At 34.2% G+C, this 18,927-nt stretch overlaps 1 protein-coding gene across 4 annotated transcripts in view; it reads right to left on the bottom strand.

Annotated features, from left to right (window-relative positions):
• LOC113499262 (atrial natriuretic peptide receptor 1-like) overlaps positions 1 to 18,927 on the bottom strand; it is a 248,038-nt gene that overhangs the window by 7,694 nt on the left and 221,417 nt on the right. For all 4 annotated transcript variants that reach the window (XM_026879670.1, XM_026879671.1, XM_026879669.1 and 1 more), the window contains 7 exons: positions 13,033 to 13,171; positions 7,491 to 7,572; positions 6,884 to 7,007; positions 3,827 to 4,153; positions 2,946 to 3,105; positions 1,446 to 1,604; positions 128 to 293 (listed from right to left, as the gene is read on the bottom strand). In XM_026879670.1, the coding sequence (XP_026735471.1) occupies positions 128 to 293; positions 1,446 to 1,604; positions 2,946 to 3,105; positions 3,827 to 4,153; positions 6,884 to 7,007; positions 7,491 to 7,572; positions 13,033 to 13,171 (1,157 nt within the window). The remainder of the gene's footprint in view (positions 1 to 127; positions 294 to 1,445; positions 1,605 to 2,945; positions 3,106 to 3,826; positions 4,154 to 6,883; positions 7,008 to 7,490; positions 7,573 to 13,032; positions 13,172 to 18,927) is intronic.

Here is an 18,927-nt window from a genome sequence, read left to right as displayed (position 1 = left end):
ACCCATTAAATTTTAGCGTTTTGATCAATGTGAGCATAACAAATCCAAATAAAAAAATTATGAAGCAAAAGAAAACTAATGCCTCTACAATTCTACTCCCAGAAGATGATAGTACATAATAAATTACTTGTTGAGGCGCCTGATGGCTCCCTTCAAATGGGCGAAGTCTGGTCTCTCCGCGGGATCCTCGGCCCAGCATCGCCGCATCAGCTCCGTAGCCTCATCTACTTCACATGAACGATGGTGGGAAGTATTCGGCCGGAGCCCGCTGGCTATCACCGTTTCAATTATTTCTAGAACAAGATGATCGAATGAAAACACTCTATATCTTTTTCTTACAGTTTCTTGCAGTAAGGAATTCAATCCTTGTGTCGCGGGGATTATAAACATACATAAATACATAGATATACCAGTCACCCAGACTCAGAACAAGCATCAGTGAATCACACAAATGCTTGTCCTACGCGGGGATCGAACGCGCGACATGTCGTGCTCAGTGGATTTGCCGTGGTAGCCTCAACCACTCGGCTATCCATGTATTTAAATTGCTTGTGATGGTGTTGTCTGTCTCATCACATAGATCTACGGTAGAGTATTTCATTGATACCAGTGAGGGTTTATGACTAACAGAGCCAAACGTATGTTGGATTATATTTCGTGAACCCGCAAAAAATAAATGCAAGCAAATTGACAGTGTATATTTTGTTTAATGCTAAAATAATATTGAAATAACGAGCATAATAATCTTTTAACAACTAAAACTAAATTCGTTTCATTATGTGCCAAGTTCTAAAATAAAAAACATGAACAAAAAAATAACAAATTATACGGTACGAATTTAAAACCTCCTCTCTTTAGAAGGCGGTTGTAAATACGGTATGAGTAAAAAATACTGGAATGCGTTTTCATGTCAAAAAGGGAAGCTATACTTCCCTTCTGTAGCCGTAGGTATACAAAAACATTTTAATATTCCTTTGTCTGAAGCAATTCCATTACGTTTAACTTCGCTCGGTTACAATTCATGGAAATGGTTTACATTTCTAACACCTGTCAGCTTCACCGTATGAGGAAAAAATAAATTGTATAGAGTAAAAATCGAAGTACCAGTAAGTCTTATTGACATGTGCTCGCGAAAATATGCGTAGAGTTCGACGAAAACGAACGAAACGATATTTCTATTATGTTTAGTTTTTGCTGAAGTTCTAAGAAGGTATCTGAAATATGAACTCAAATTGAGGATTGGGGATTTTTAAAACTTTATTTCAACTCTATATAGAATATAAAATAAATACTGGGCCGTCCGGTCAGAAGTTATTATACTTTTTAATCAGTAGGTACCTACAAGTTGTCATAAAAATCAAGAGGCCATTCTGAAATGTCATTCAATATTATTCAACAAATTCCGTAAAACGTATTATGGGATATTAAAATTGGACTAAACTTACCTTTTGGTGGCATATCAATGCCAGGGCCAAGCCAAAACGCTCCTTGTCTGTTGACAATTTCATGCATCACGATGCCAAAGGAATACACATCTCCTTTCTGAGTGCCTTCCAATGGAGGTTCAGAAGTTCTCAGCAACTCCGGCGATGTCCAAAGGAGACCTAAGAAAAAACAATTTGGACTTAAATACAGCACCCCTAAAATAGATTTTTGTTTCGTAAATAATAGGTATACTATGTATTATGCTGGACCTGTCTCAGGTAAGTGTAGGTATAAAAAGTTCATAACGTCTTATTCCAATGAAAGATTTCAGCTTTCCAATTTCGAACATGACTTAACTTTCAAACAAACTAATAAAAAGTAAGTGACGTAAATTTTTCCATCTTAACCAGTTTCTTTGTTGAATTTCTTTTGAAGTCCATTACAAGTCGACAAACAAAATTAAAAGTTGTTCAAGTATGCTGTCTTTGACGACTCATTTTACAGCTAGTTGAATGTCTAACTGGTTGCTAATTGCCAAGTTTAACAAATTGTTGGATGGATCTGAATTGGGGATTAATTAAAAACCTGTCAAGTACTAGTGAGACTCGCGACACTGAGGGTTCTGTCTAACTATTCGTTGGAACTAATAATTAATTTGCAAAAAAATACACTCATAAATTTATGACCCTTCAAAGCATTACTGATCCTCCATTTTACATTTTTTATTTGGATCCCTACAGTAACTGCAAAATTAAAAACAAACTATGTCCTCGTTTACTTTTGTTTTATATTGCAACATCCAAAAAGCCCTTAATATAGAACTCCCATGAACATGAAAAGACTTGTCATCTACATGGAACTTATGATCAGGGTAGCAATGTGGGTCTTCTTTATTGAAAAAGAGTACGCCTTACCCCTTCGGGGAATCAAAGCGTGATTGTATGATGTAATACTGGGGTCGTCTTGTCATGTGGTAAGGACAGACAACGCCGCCAGCAATATTCCAACGTCGAGCCGTTTCGTAACCCCTTTCATATGTAAATAGAATATACTAGTAAAACGTTTTAGCTTCGTTTAGGTTTCGGTAATGTAATCTACTTGGGTGAAGTTGCGGCTATGGTCTATAGGCATTATTCAGATTTGGGAACTGTCTAAAACACACGTCTTTTTGTTGGTATCGCATAAGACCCAAAGTCTACTTGGAGAGCAATTTAAGTTTGATTCGCTTTAACGTCAAGAATGAGGACGTCAGATTTTTTTGGTATATAGAAAACAACGACAAGCGTTGGAGGTGATTACCTCTAACGCTTGTCGTTGTTTGATTCAACTGTTGGATTCAACAGAAATGAAATCGTGTTTATTTTCCTAATGAATCAATCTTCTTTTACATCAACTATAACATAAGATTAAGGCCATTTTTTTTAGAATAGGGTCACTAAAACTTTACTCTACCTTACACTACACCTCAGTGTGGTATACACTTGAGGTTTCTAAATCATTACAACATAATCAAAACTTACGTGTCCAATAGCTGTGGGCTCTTGAGTCTTTTTCTGCAGTCCTTAATGCATGTAAGCCAAAATCTGAAATCTTCAAAACGAATCGGGAATCGACCACACAGTTGCTGGACTTGAGAGCACCGTGAGATCTAATGTCTGAGCTATGGAGGTAGTGCATGCCCTGCAGAAAAAAAATCTAAAATGTACTCTATTAAACTTTTAATTACATAATATTATGTATATCGCCAGTGACACTAAGAATGGTATCAATCCACAAACACATTCTATTTAGACCTGAAGCAAAATAAAATACTTGAAAAAGTCTTGATAACTTAATTTTTTTAAATCGTTTTCTTTGCAGTTACGTAATATCACACAGATTTTAACATACAAATCAGCGCCACCAATATGAAACAGGCGCTTCGTACTGAAGTGGGTCAATAAATAACTGCTAATATATTTGAATGCGATGTGTTATCTATACTCTATACTAATATGTATATAAAGCTGAAATGTTTGTTTGTTTGAAGGCTCTAATCTCAGGAACTACTGGTCCAAATTGAAAAAATATTTTTGTGTTGAATAGACCATTCATCGAGGAAGGCTTTAGGCTATAAAACATCACGCTGCAACTAATAAGAGCGTAGATACAATGGAAAATGTGAAAAAAAACAGGACAGGTATAAATCATAACTTATATCTTCTACTATTCTATTCTATCTATTCTATCTATTCTATTATACTTCTATTTCTTTTTATATAATAAGAAATAGTACCAAATTATAGATGGCCCCAATATTGGGCACAGGCCTCTTCCCATATACAGGGAGGTTTGAGCATGAACCAACTTTTTATTTTTGCCCTTTTGATTATTCTTTAAAACTCTGGGTCGAGACACTTACCTTGACAATATCGTGCATCAAACTGACTTTGAACATCCAGTCCAGTTTAATGGACTCATTTTCCAAAATATCTTGAAGCGAGCCTTTAGGACAATATTCAGTCAATATACAGCAGTGTGGTGGGTCAACGCAGGCTCCAAAGAATCTTGCCAAATGATCATGCTCCAAATCCTTCATCTTCTTCAGCTCAAGTAGAAGTGGCCTTGTAAGGTCTATGCGTTGTTTGTCGACCTTTTTAATGGCTACTCGACAACCTTTATAGAAGCCACAAGGAGTGTACACTTGTCGGTCACCGGCTAGGGATGTTGCTTCATCAGAAAATGTGGTCTGTGGACAAAAGTGTTAGTACAGTTATCGCCGGACCAAATTGACGAAAGAAGAGTGATTTTTTATTACGGATATAATTCACTTAGTACAGTTTTTGGTATCAGGGTCTTTATATCGATATTGAATAGCTATAATATTAAGAAGTACATCAGAAACTACTTAAAGCTAGTAACCCGGGTTATTCTGATCATAATATCCCTTAATATCCACTTAAAGTTGGCAGAATATTAACATTACTCGCGGAGAAAGTTCGATCCGATCTTAAATACTTGACATTTATAAGTTCAGAAACTTTCCACTGTACTTGTCGCAAACTGAAAGTCAATTCTGAATCAATTGAGACTTTTATCTCAGATTCGGAATAAACTCCTAGAGCTAAATCAATTTAGTATCCAGAATCTGTAAATTGAAAAAGTTTTACATTCTCTTGTCAAATTAGAAGTAAAACAAAAATAAGTTTGGTTTAAATTGATTATAATACATACATTGTTGAATAACTATAATGTAATCAGTCAATTTATTATGTGATCTTCATATGAAAGTAGCTGTCGAGAGAAAAACATAAAACTCATAGAACATTAACTATAGTACACCACAAAAGTAACACTAATGGTTTATAAGACGTAATACTCCGAAAATATAGTAATCAACGTGATCCTTAACCATAATGAATCCGAGATGAGAGAAACCAAATAAATACAAATATAAATCAAAACCAGTTACCATCAAATCCCGAAGCAAGATTCGGGATTCAGGGATTTGGTAAATTCCTTCGTGAACAGACAATGATAAAAGCAATTTATCAGAACCCGAAGAATGGATGAAATGAATCGGAAACAACGAGGCGATAGTTACTATTTTAACCGGAAAAGGTGCGATGGAGGAAATTGTTGGGCATTCCCTTGAGATTCTTCCTAAGCGTTACTATGAGTTGTGCTGACTATTATTTTCAAGCTGATTTGGTATTTATTGTACTCTTCGCTATTTTTGTGTTCGCAAAATTTTCGTTATTATCCGTCTTGTGTTTTATTTCTACTTTACTTGTAGATTTCACATCTGGGTGAAAGCTAGTTCTTTTTCTGTCACCTAATAGCAAACGTTTCTGGTGTTTTTACTCAAATTCAATAGATATAAAATATTATAGTTATAATCAATTACAAAATTGAGGTTGATTTTACAGGTATTTACCAAAGTATCAATTTATCAGTATCTCGAAACATAGCTTTAACTTTACACATTCAAATTCATGAGGTTTTAGTACCAAGATTTGTTTGTCGAAGTATAGACATACCCCAAGTATTGTCGATTCGTATCTGTCTCCGACCTCTCGGGGGACGCAGATAAGTAAGTCGTTTCCAATGTCTTGTATATTTAGACCCTTTTTTTGTATATCGTTCTGTTGTTGGGCTCTATGCAATGGATTTGTATTTGGGCCCTATTAGTTTTGTTTGTCGTCGTTTGTTTTTGTCTGTTTGCTGGTAGGTATGAAGGTATTTATTGTTAACGACGTATAAACTACTGATAATACCCCATTATAATATGCCGTGCTATTTTTAATATTGGTTCCGCCTGAAGACATTTAATCCTTGTGGTGCGGGGATTTCACAAACATTCAAGTCACATGCACAAATACATCCAGAGTCTGGACAGACATCCCACCAATGCTTGTCCTACATGGGGATCAAACTCAAGACTTGTCACACACAACTCCCGCACAGTGGTTCTTGGCGTAGTAGCCTCTACCATTCGGCTAACTGTGCAGTCAAAATCATTGTATCATAATATATCATATCAAATTTTCTAAATAACTAGTTTTTTCTTTAGTTTTGTTCAAGTAAATTAACGGACTAATATGTATTAATAAAAATGAAAATGTCTTAAGTAGTGGTAATTCTGGTTTGTCAAAGAAAATTATAATCTATATTTATAAAATTAAAGTTAACAGTTCAAGTTTTGATGATTGATTAAGTCCGATTTCTGAAAAGCCGATCAACATTAATAAAATCTGTCAAAGCCCCAACCGCTTTGATTGATTGTAAGCCCCATCCCATTTGTAAACAGATTTGACAAGACACTAAATTGAACATGCTTTTCGAAGTCAGAATATAGCCTGACAATATTACTTGTGATTAATCGTTTGCACTTTCCAAGCTATGAACCTTGGAACCTTGATATTTGTTGAAATTTAACTTAGAGGAGACGGAAAATGTGGAAATGTCACTTTAGGTTGTTAGAAAACGAAATGATTTATATAAAACTGAAGTAACAGTAATATGTGTAATGCGTGGGTGTTACACGGTTATGGATATGGCTGACAAATCTAAAAATCTGACGCTTTTTAATTCATATTTTCTCAACTGCGACTCTCTGATTCACGACTTACGGTCAGCAATTGAAACAATTCAAAATTGATGCTGCACTATTAGTTGACGTATTATCGCAAAACCTTTTAAAATTAAAACTTACTTAACACTAATCTCTAAGTGGTACTGAAAAATACTGGCACTTTATAAATAGAATTTTGTTATCCAATTTCAGTCGCTGACTGCACCGGGGCAGACGTTAGCGCTGTTGTAGACGGTCTGTGCTTGACTGTATGAGTTGGCCCGTTTTTGTCAGCGAGCGGTTACCTTCGTTCGCAATATACCCTAGACTGAAGCCAATACCTAATATACTAAACTGTTCAATTTTAGTGTTGAGAATTTGAAAACTAGTGCTTTATCTACTCACCCCAGTGCTGTATCTTCTAGCAAGAGAGTGAACGCTTCCCCGGAGACGTGCGCCGGGCTGCAAGACATCGCTCCAACTGACTCGCCACGTCATCATAGCTATTTCTGCTTCCAACTTGTAGTGCCTTAGAAGAAAGGTTTTCAATTATATATTTTTTTGGGTCTAAGACGAGGCTGTTTTTAAAGTGATTTAATAATCAATTAAGGCGTTCTTTTATTAGCAATGATAATGTACGATAGTAATATATGTTTTTTTTTTTCAAAAAATAACTTTTGTTTCGTTTTAAAACTAAGATTCATAATTATTGCTCGTTTTAAAAAATCTGCGCTAAAAGAGACATAAGCAAGAAATTTGACAAATATTACAATATTACAAACATGTACTGTTTTGCTTTTGATATGAACCGAGGCAAAGCTATTTCGAATTCAAATCAAAGATAACCTCATAATATTATCTCTCATAGCTTAGCCAATTTACTCATCTATTTATACTCAACTTCAATTTGTATGCATCACATATTTGCTTGCATAACCCATCAGGAATATGATATCAAAGCATCTCTCAGAATGTCACATAGTATTTGACTCCCGGATGATTTCGAACATACCTGTATATAAATACGGAGAGAATCGCCAATACCACCACTACGGAGCTCAGGATAATACTCAAAATAGCGTACACTGGTAATGCTGAAACAAGGAAAATAAACCTTATGTTAATCGCATTAAGATACAAAAAGGTAATGAATCGTACAAGAACAACACTTAGGTTAGTGCTGTTCTAAAATGTACTTTTGTCTCTACTTTTAAAATTTCGCTTTCAAAAAACAGCAGAAGACACGAAGGCAATCTTTCGCTATGCGTCCTCCTTTAAAAGGTTTGCACGTAATACTTTTAGGCTTCGTTCGCAAAAGCGCTGTTTCGATGTCGTTATTATCAGAGCATAATGTTTACGCGACGACGCTCTTGAAATGTAACGTTTTTTGTCAAGCTATTTTATGCCATCTACACCGGTGTTAGTAGGTACCTACAAGTTTAAAGTTACTTGACTGGAAATATTGTAACGATTTTCTATTGCGACTCAAAAAAAGGACTTGTGCCTAATGGCACTTTACTTCTTAGAAGGTAGACCAATTCTCATTTCTTCTTTTCAGAAGATTTATTTTCAATCCCGTTTTTTTTTTTTTTTTGCCGTAACCTACATTTAAACAAAAGAAAAATAAAACCAAATATTATTTCTGTTCTTTTAAAAGCCTACCTAAATGATCTTTGAATATTCATTACGCGAAAGAATAATATACATAGCGACCCGAAATGATTGGGAGCAAGGCTCGGGAATAAGGATATTTTATACTCCTACTTCTGTTTATGATTTATTAGGAGTTTTATACATACATACAATGCATATTTTACCAACGGATACAATGTTAGTATTGATAATTAATTTCCGGAGAGTAAACGTGTAGGAAGAATGCAAATATGGGCTACGTAATAAAGCAGATTGAGCAATAGATATACAAGGATTTTACAGAGGCTGTTATTTTTCATATTAAAAAAATTGAGCTAGACGCAGTTGAGAGCTCGCTAAGTGTACTTACACAAAAGTAAAAATAGACAGTGTAACATGTAACCCTCTTTCATTTAAATCGAATGATGAAAGTGAACTTTTGCTTATAGATTTTTTTTAGTTGCACAAGAATGTAATCGTCACCTCCCTCACAGTTCCCTTTTGTACGTTTGGAGTACTTCAAATACCCAAAGTAGGGTAATTTCTACAAAAAGGCGGTTGTACTTTCTGCATCCAGTCACTTTCTACTAAAGCAGAATTTTATCGTATTTTGAGAATTCCCTTATAAAGAGTTTAGCAGAATAGCTAAATTGCTTTTAAGCGTTAATTTAAACTGCAAGGTTTCTAAGAAATTTGCACTTTGGAACGCAAATGTGCGTTTGATTACTATTCCGCAAAATTTAATTACACGTGAAGGCAATTTGGCCGACGCTTCTCACAATTAACGGTTCATATTAATAGAACACATGTATGAAGTTACTAGTAATTATACAACGCACTATTCACAATGATTATTTAAATGGAATAATCGGCTATGTTTAAATGTATCATTTTCGGTATTAATTTCAGGTGACAATCATTTAATACGAAATTTCCTACATACAACAATTGACCGGTGGATAAATAGCCTTAATTGATCGATTGAATTTGTAGAATATCTTTTTTATAGAAATTTTGTTTAGTACGTTATTGAAATGAAACCACTTTTACGGATTTTATCGCGGTTTAATTTTAGATTTTAGTTCCCGACGTTTCGACACCTTTGCAGGTATCATGGTCACGGGCAGACAGTACGTTATGTTATGAGTAAATGTGTAGATTTCATAGAACTATATTTATTCGTCATATTACGAGTATTTGAATGCTCAGGAGAATCAGGATACCGGCAACAATGATCAAAAGGCAGAGAGTACTGTATTCGTAATGACTCTGGTCGGTATGACAAATTATATGAACTAAAACAAACGCGTTTACTACAAATGTTATTTATCATTTAATACTAGTACGAGTACAATGGAAAAAAATGCTTATTTTGTTTTCTTAAAATTAATTTGCTACTTTTGAAGTCTTGCGAAGTGGAAAAGATTTAAACTAATGAAAACAACTTTCAAGTTAATTCTTAATGCGGTAAAAGCCTAAAATTCATATCTTTTATTGAAATAATTTATTGTTTCATTAAATCTGAAGCGAATTATGGTAATAAATGTAATAAAAGTTAATTTCACGCCGAAATAAACAAGATTACAGAACATTCGGGCTTTCAATGAGAGGATGGAGTGAAAAGTAATTATACGTACTTATTGTGTTCTTTATTGTGTTCTATATGTACGTCTATACTAATATATAAAGCTGAAGAGTTTGTTTGTTTGTTTGTTTGATCGCGCTAATCTCAGGAACTACTGGTCCAAAAAAATATTTTTGTGTTGAATAGACCATTCATCGAGGAAGGCTTTTGGCTATAAACCATCACGCTGCGACTAATAGGAGCGAAGATACAATGGAAAATGTGAAAAAAACAGGGTAGGTATTAATCATAACTTATATCTTCTACCCACGGGGACGAAGTCGCGGGCAACAGCTAGTGTACGAATATACTTGATGCCGCACACGTGATTAACAGATGTGGAAAGGAAAATTTGTGCTTTTTTCCTTTTCGTATGTTTTCCACTATATTATAAATCGATGTTTATATGTTTTGCGATGGAATTTGTTATGGAGATAGCTGACACCTTGGATTCAATACATGAGATACTTCTATGTGATTTTGTGTAAGTAGGGTAATGGTTTTGCAGCTATAACGGACATCCAGGCCTCCGATGTGGCAAGAGTTGGAATAAGAAATAACTGAGTCTATGAAATTCTGTTAAGTATTTTTTTATTTTATTGTTTCAAAATTATGAACTAGCATATTTAACGGGGTTGCTCGACTAGTCAGACTCAGACTCAACCTGAGTCTACAATGCCTGTGAGTGTCTCCATTATATATTTGTGTCCCATTGCCGCCGGGTAAGGACCGACCCCAAATCCTTTCACGAATCTCTCTATCCAGCAACTGAATTCAGGCCACACTCTATGCGTAGGCTGTTTAATTACACCATTTTTTGGCAATTCTAAGGTTTGGGCTATTTATAACATGTATATATTAATTAAATATGTTGTAGGATATCTGCCTTTTGTATAGCTTTGCTCATGCAATAAATATTAAATCATTTATCTAACATTAAACCATTAACACAACATCCTCCTCCGTAGTTACTATTGGCTTAGTGCCAACCGCGCAACAAAAGAGATTTACTCACATCTCGTGCATGAGATCATAATCCTTTGTAATGGACGTGACTAAAGCTATAACGACAGCGTCATAGTTAGATGACTGATGTTCTACGAATAATATAATAATATCAAGATATTTTATGTTTGTAGGTAGACATCGATAGCATACGTGCCTTTCTTAAGCGGTATGTTTCGGTTTTGTATGCCTACAAGTTGTTACTATGTGAGTTTAGTAATCAAAGTAATCTACCTAAACCATACCAAATTTCTTCGAATTCGATTTAGCCGTTTGGGCGTGAAGAGGTAACAAACATCGCTTACACTTTTAGGTTTGTGAATTGATCATTCATCATAATCATTAACAGGTTTTCTATTGCATTAAAAAAATCGGTGGTTCCCGAGAATATTTCTAAAAGTATAGATTTGATATTGTCTAATAATGGCGATTTGAAAGCTTACAAAGGATTTATCTGGAATTTAATATAGCAAAAGTTTGCATTAAATATATCGCTATAAGCAGCTGATACTTCTCTAGTATCATTCTGCAATGCTTCTTATTTATTTTATAAAATAATAATGTTTCTGTGAAAACGATGGATATTGTTCTGTGGTAACATTCACATGTTGATCAAGAATAATATATTATATTTCATACCAAGCTTCTAAAATTTTTCAAGACAACATTTTCTTCTACTTTTACTAAAAGCACACTGAGTAAAGAGATTGTTTGGAACCTTAACCGCGTAAAGACGAAAGTGTAGTAAGTAATAGAGTATTGCAGTAATCCGTTAAATGCGAGACTGAAATTTCTCAAAATATTGGTAAGCGAAAAAAGTCTTGAATATTTTGTACCTATATTTTTAGTGTTGAGTCTAAAGCATAGCTTAGGTTGGGGATGGTAAGTAGTTAGTTGAGAGTGGAGAGTGGAGAGTAACCTACTTTTAAGACTTTAATTGTCTTCGCACTAAGTAGTTACAGCCTAGATGGTAGATGGTATGGCTGGACTGCCAAGTCAAAAGTGGTCGATTCAAATCCCAACAAGACAATGTCTTATCGAATTCATGACTGTGCTCTTAGCAAAGTACATACCGCTTTCTAAAAACGGTGAAGAAGAAATCAGGGGAAAACCCAACGCGCCTTCCAATTATTCAAGGATGTTTTGAAACTACGTCAGAGTATTTAAAAACTCTGGCACCAGTTTGGACATTAACCACTCAAAAAGGAAAAAAAAACATTAGCTGTCAGACTTAACCGTGGCTGCAAGCTGTTGACAGTTCTAGTCTACAGATTTTTTTTTACATTTTATGCAATATCGTTTTCCTGATTTTGGCAAAGTTATTCATCGCAAAGTCGGTATATAGAAACAATACCTTTTCTAATTTAGAAAAGGGTTTTCTTAGAATTACAAAAAAAAATATTTTTAAAGAAGAAAATCATTTGCGAATTACTGGAACGGGGGTAAAATATATTCAGGATCAGTTTTTCATCAAATGGGGTTATAAAAATATCATTTTCTTATAACTAAAAACATTTTTTTTATTGCTACACACCTATGCGTAATGTTCTACAAAATTTGGGATATTATTTTCGACTATTCTGTCAGAAGAGTCAGCTAAAACGACACTAATTATCTCTATTGGCTACGATATGGCACACTCATCCCTGTATCCAAGTGACCCTTAAAAGATGATTGAACAATATTATTCTAAAAAAAGCGACAAAAGCACCACAGAGATCTTAAACCGGGCCTACTCACCTCAAGTTTAATTAAAAGTAAGTTGTTTTAAGTGTTGAAAAAGTACTTTTAATGGCAAAGTACCCTTCACAGCGAGTTCAGAGCAAACAACACCTCATTTAACGTTTTTTTTTGTAATTAAGGAGAAAAGTAAGATTAGGAAGAAGTTCAGAAGCCAGCCATTTTATATAACCTAATTAAATACTTGAGTGAAGTTTAGTTGGAAGGAAATAAAAGTTTTAATGAGTGAATAATAACGATATAATTCTCGTCCTAACTTTCCAATTGAGAAAGAAAATAGCAATTACTATCCTTGTTCATTCGCGGTGTGGCAAATTTTGAAAATTTTCTAATTCAAGAATATAGGTCTGTTACACAAATTGATTTTCCAGATTCACTAACGCTATGGTTTTTCTAAAATGTATATAATTGACAGGTCAAAAGATTTTCATGTACTATCTCCATAAATATCAGCGATGCCATTGGCTTTAGCATCTAACAGGTTCATCAGAGATCCTTACTGGTTCCCAAGTGGGAGTTGGAGTCTTAGAATAACCAGAATAACATTACTCACAGTTATCAGGACACAGCGAGCCATCGAAACCGCATTCAGGAGTGTCTGGAGGTGGACTGGTTCTGCCACCAGCCCAGTGAATAGGACGGTCTTCAATAAACTGTAGAGATGAATTGGCTGGCACGTAGGTCGCAACCACCTGTGGAAATAAAAGGTATGCTAACATAGGGAGATAGGATGGTCAAAATTTGACTTCTAAGATTTCGTTTGGATTCCAGATCAAATTGTGATGTTTTTGCAAGACAAGATTTAAAATCGCCACTAGATCTTGTTCGATTTGTCTTGGCGTCTTCTAAGATAATTGCATGATTGAGCATTGTTTATGATTTTTATTTTAAAATGTTCGTTTTTATTTATGTTCTTTATTAGTTTTACTGTACGAAGATTTTCTTTTTATTTCGTTTTGAAATTTCATCTTGTATAATATGAGGTAAGATCGCCTCCAGGTGAAATGAAAATTCTTGAACATATTCATAGTCAAGTAGCTACGTGCATGCATACATCATTCACCTCGGCTTTGAGTTCTGAGCGAGTTATCAATTTAATATGAAGTTAAAACAAATATGATACGAAAAAAATAAGGTTCGACTTTTGGTTGACCCAGGAGCTTTGACATTGCTTGACAGTTGTATCTTTTTTTCTTGTTGATTTAACACTCTTAAACATTCGTTATTCTTATACACAATAAGGTATATTTAACCTTAGCAAATTAATGCAATTCTTTCATATTACAAAAGTTTAAATTCAAAGCTACGTTCTGGAGTTTTCCACAGAACAGTTTTTCAAATCTACGGTCTTAGCACTTCTGAGTCACACTTTGAAAATAACATTCACCGGTTTATTTAAGAAAATTACTTCGTGAAAACTTTTTATATAATAACAAGTAGACGTTATTACAAATAGTAGCCATTTTTTCGGATGTTTGAAATACTATGCGGATATAGAAAGAGCCTGAAAGTAGTTTGCCATAAAACAGGATTGCGTAGCCTTGATTTTTCTCTATAAAAGTAAATTGAATTTTATATGGGAAACGAATTTCCTTTGTACCAACAAATGGGATCGGGAAACAATACTAAAATGATTATTTATTGCGCGACTGATTTTAAGGGTTTTGTTTGATTTCCTTTATAATAGTTTTTTTTTATTATCTCACATATATTACACATTTGTACATAATCCTAACAAAAAACAAATTTTCGAATCTGTTCTTATATGAAAGACAGAATAATTATTTTATTTGTATCACGAATATGCGTTAAAATTATTGAAACGATTTTAAGAATGATTTAATTTAATTTTAAGCAAAAAGGTCGTGATCTTTGTGCCATCATATTATGATTAATCAGTTTTAAAATAGACTTATAAATAAGTATATATATAATATATATATTTTTAAATAGACTCCACATACAATATTGAAATTATTTATTTTTAACTTTTTGCTCACAATATCTTAGCGTTTTAACCAATCCTGCATTATATATTCATAGCCAAGCAGACAAATCCGCGAGCAATAGCTAGTTTCATATAAATTTGTAGTCTATATAATGTTCTATAAGCTTAATTTTAAAGCCGTAGTCTATTCCAAAAAATAAATCATGTAAACTTCGAACCCGCCACACCCTTTTGTCCAGCCCTTTTCTCAGGTTCTAGACTATCTGTATATTCAATATCATTACAATCGGTTCAGTAGTTTTGGTGTGAAAGCAAGACTGACAGACAGACATAAGAGATACTTTTAAATATTTCATAAAATATGAGTATGGAAATTTCTCTTTTAATAAAGTAAAGTGTAAAAGCAAACAGGTCAGCAATTTGAGTACAGTTTACAAATATATTCCTTTAAAAGATAAAATTAAAAATTTGATGCAACAATATTTTGGGTCACAAATGAATTTATGAATGCCGATATAATATATTGAAAAGAGTAAATAAGTGCCAAAATATTATACAATCCGGAAACAAATAATAAGCGATCCCGTGACTCTGCTTAGGATATTGGCACCCGGGGTTTTTTTTTTACTGGCGAGTGTCCGACATATCTGCGCCGTCCCCCGGTGTGGGATGAAGACATTAGCTTTCTTTTTAAAAAAAATCCTTAACTGAATCCTTGCGTCTGCGACGGATTAATGACTGGAGGTTTTACAAATATTCAAGTCACATGCACAAAGATACCCAGTCTCAGGACAAGCATTAGTGGATCGAACCCACGATATGTTGCATTCAATGGGTTTGTCGTGAGGACCGGATGCCGGCTATCCGTGCAGGGCAGGCTTTTTACAGAGGACAAAAAAAGTTCGAGAATATTGTATTTTGGGCCTAGGCTCGAAGTCCAATTTCAGGTTAAGTACCGCAAAATTTGTAATATAACTTACAGTATTACGTCGATGAAGCTAATCAAAAGTACTTGGATTATCGATATATCACATCACACTCTTGATGAATCAATGGTTTGTTGACATACCAACGAAAGTTGTCAAGGGTGTGTTATGATTCCCCTGGACAATTAATTATAATTATATTGCGAAATGTTATTGACTGTATATGGTTAATTCGGAAGATACTGCAATGGTTGTTTTCGTTTTTGTGTTCAAACTTAAGTGTATATGAAATTGTTGAGTTTTTTATTACATTTATTTCTTATCTTTTAGGCAGTAAGTGTGCAATTTTTTTTATTAATTTATTTAATCATCTTACATCTACCATTACGGGTTTTTCCCAATGCGATAAAAAATGTGCTTATCCTAACTTACACTACATCTATAACTAATTATAAATAATGAATTCCTAGTGAATTCACTCAGCACTCGCACAACTAAATAGGTCCGTATCAGTTGCGATCAGGTTAACCGTGCGAAGTGCTCGCGTCAGCGGCGCCTCTTTTAAAAGGTTGGTCCGACCGCGCGTAATTGTATAGTTAGACAGAGCCCAAAGTTCAGTAGCTTGAAATTTTGGGCAATATAATTGATCTTTTGTTTCAAAATATACTCTGTATGAAAAATACCCCATACGCCGTCAACACATGCCTTCAGGGATGAGGTTGTTAGCTCTTGACATAAAGCTCAGAACGTATAAGCAATTTATATTCCTCTCTCCAACAATTTTCAAAACAAGAAGGTCGCATTTTAAAAGCCTTTATCAAACGAAATAGTTTATCATCTTCGTACTTTGTACTTATAAATGGCAAGAAATCGTACACAAGTATTTACTTGACAAACGTATTTTGCTTGTCCCAAATAACATCGCAAACAAGTTGGCTTTCTGTAAATAAAACCATATATTCACGTCACGCCGTAAATAACCTTTTTCTCTGGGATATAATTTTTATTAAAGCCTAAGTGTTGAGTATGCCTAACCCTAAAAATATATTCTGGAAATTTGAACGGACAAAATGCCAATGCACTAAAATTATAGTTATTTTTATGAGTGTGGGTCCAAGTCTTCATAGATTTTTTCAGACCCATGTACAAACCTGGATATTTCTGTTATCCAATTCGGAAACAAAGATATTCTAAATTCTTCCTTACAAATATAGGATGACCCAAAAAGCCAAGTGAGAAATTGTCGTCAACTGACAAAGACAAACAGACGTTAAATATGTAGGTTAAAATGAAACGATCGAAGTACCTTCACGAGAAGTTTCGATTAATCTTTGAGACAATGTGGACGCTGTTACTGAAAGTTCTGGGTGAGTGTTGTTAGTTTGACATAGGTACACTCAAGTGGGTTCTGATAGATAGGATAGATGGTTCTTGATTCTACTTTGGCTTTTACTCTACTGTAGTATTGAGTAGTTGGTATCTTCAGAAGGAATAAAATAATCCGATTTTCAAAGTACTAGAATTTTTCAGTGATCACACATATCACTGAAAAATTCTAGTACTTTTTCTTACTCCAAAAAATATTTGGTTTGACTTTAGATTTTGATTCGATTCTTGACTCGTATCATGAATTATACTGTCAAATCAATCCAAGATCTAGTTGAAATTGGGTATTATCATCGTCGTAAGCTGACGTTTGAGCGTAATTCCAAATCCTGCCACTGCACGCATTAGCGCTAGTTAAGCGTTGTCTCTGTTGTTGCAGAGCAACAAGACTTGTTTCCCATTAGATTGAAACACTTTTCGATTCTGTCGGGAATGATCTTTAATGCATTGAACTTCAATGGGTGTTAAGTCTTGTTTGCTACCTGATAACACAACAATAACTCATTGATTTCAAAGAATAATAGTATATAGTTAAGAAAATCTGATCGTGCCAACGGAAAGTAAGGCAACCGAAATTCGAAAACTCTTTTCAGCAACTTTTTATAAATTTGTGTTTTCCCGTAGAAGTATTCGCAACTATCAAAAATCCATAAAAACAAGATATTGGAGCCACAAAACATTTTGTTTCTCATGGCAACGAGATGAATTTAACTTTCCTATATGTATGTGCCGTTAGTGTACACATTCACGCAACTGTAAAAATCTGCCGGGTGTGAAACTCATGTGCATAGCCTCTAGATCAAAAAATATCGACACACTTTTTGTTCAATGAAAACAACTTTGGAAAGTAAAAACTTAGCGTACGTACGTTAAAATAAAAATAATGGGCAGTTTTGCACGATAAATGGTTGACTTTGAACTGGTCAGTCAATCTCTCCGAAATTGATTCAACTTGCAAAGAAAAATAAGTAAAATCTTTAATAAAATACTTTTTCCAAGAATGTTATGGTCGGCTTACCCTTTCTAACCGGATGCATATAATTACCAGTATTTAAGATGCAGCGACAGCCTATCTGACCTACTCAACCTAGTTACCTGGACACTTCGTTACCTCATAGTGAGACTGGTTGCCAGGCTTGACTAAATAAAATACCAAGATAAATTGATTTTTATTAGGGTTATTCATTTCTCCTCATACTTACATCCCAATTCAATTCCATCCATATTTCCTCCACCCTTTCCTACATTTGTCACACTTAGCCCCATAACTACCCCTCTTTCCGTCACTTATAAAATGATGAAGTACTAGCAGACTCTTATATAGATCAAATTGAAAATGAAAGAGGAATATGGTACGTGTTTGAGCGTAACTCGAGCTAATGTAGGCTTTGCCTTTATTCATTTCTGATTTTCATCGTGAAATAAAAGTGTTTTACTGTTACGTGACTTAATAAGTTTCTTTTGGCCGATGTTTTTCAAGTTGAGTTTCACTAATTGATGTGTCTCGATCATGATTAAGTTTTGATTAAACAAAGCTATAATTCTTTGATCTCAAAAAAATGATCTGAAATCTTTCTTTTTCTCATAAAGTTAAATGCTTGTCGGACTTGTGAGACAGATGGTTCCGTAAAAAAACATATATTTATTGCGTATTTTTTATCACATCTGTGAATATTTCAGCTGTCTAGCTATTACAGATCATGAGACACGCCTCGATGAAAAATGTACAGACAGGCAGTGGCGACTTAGTAATAGAGTTTCTCTATACCTTTGGGTATGGCATCTCAAAAGTGAGGGTTTTATTAGTGAAGGCGTTAAAAACTAAGTCTCTAACTACTAACTATTTTTTTTTGCAAAATTTAACAACAATAAATCTCTCATGCATATTTAACCACCATGATTTTTGGGTATACATTTTGAGCTAAACATAAATAGTAAAAAAAAAATCACCATAACACTGTCTAACTCCACATGTTTACCCGAAAACAGACCCGAAATACAATGTCGGTTCAGTAATTGGATTCCGGAGGTCAGAATGTATGTTGTGTATATTGTTAGACAGATGCTCCGCTTGATATATTAAATACTGATTTGGTAGCATTCAGCTATACATGTATATATAGAAGACAGAAAACCTAATAAAGAATATTTATTTATAAATAATCAATATTAGGTAGGTAAAGTATTT

This window comes from Trichoplusia ni, chromosome 12 (genome assembly GCF_003590095.1).
Source record: "Trichoplusia ni isolate ovarian cell line Hi5 chromosome 12, tn1, whole genome shotgun sequence".
Lineage (NCBI taxonomy): Eukaryota > Metazoa > Arthropoda > Insecta > Lepidoptera > Noctuidae > Trichoplusia > Trichoplusia ni.
This window is presented reverse-complemented; position numbering and strand designations above follow the sequence as displayed.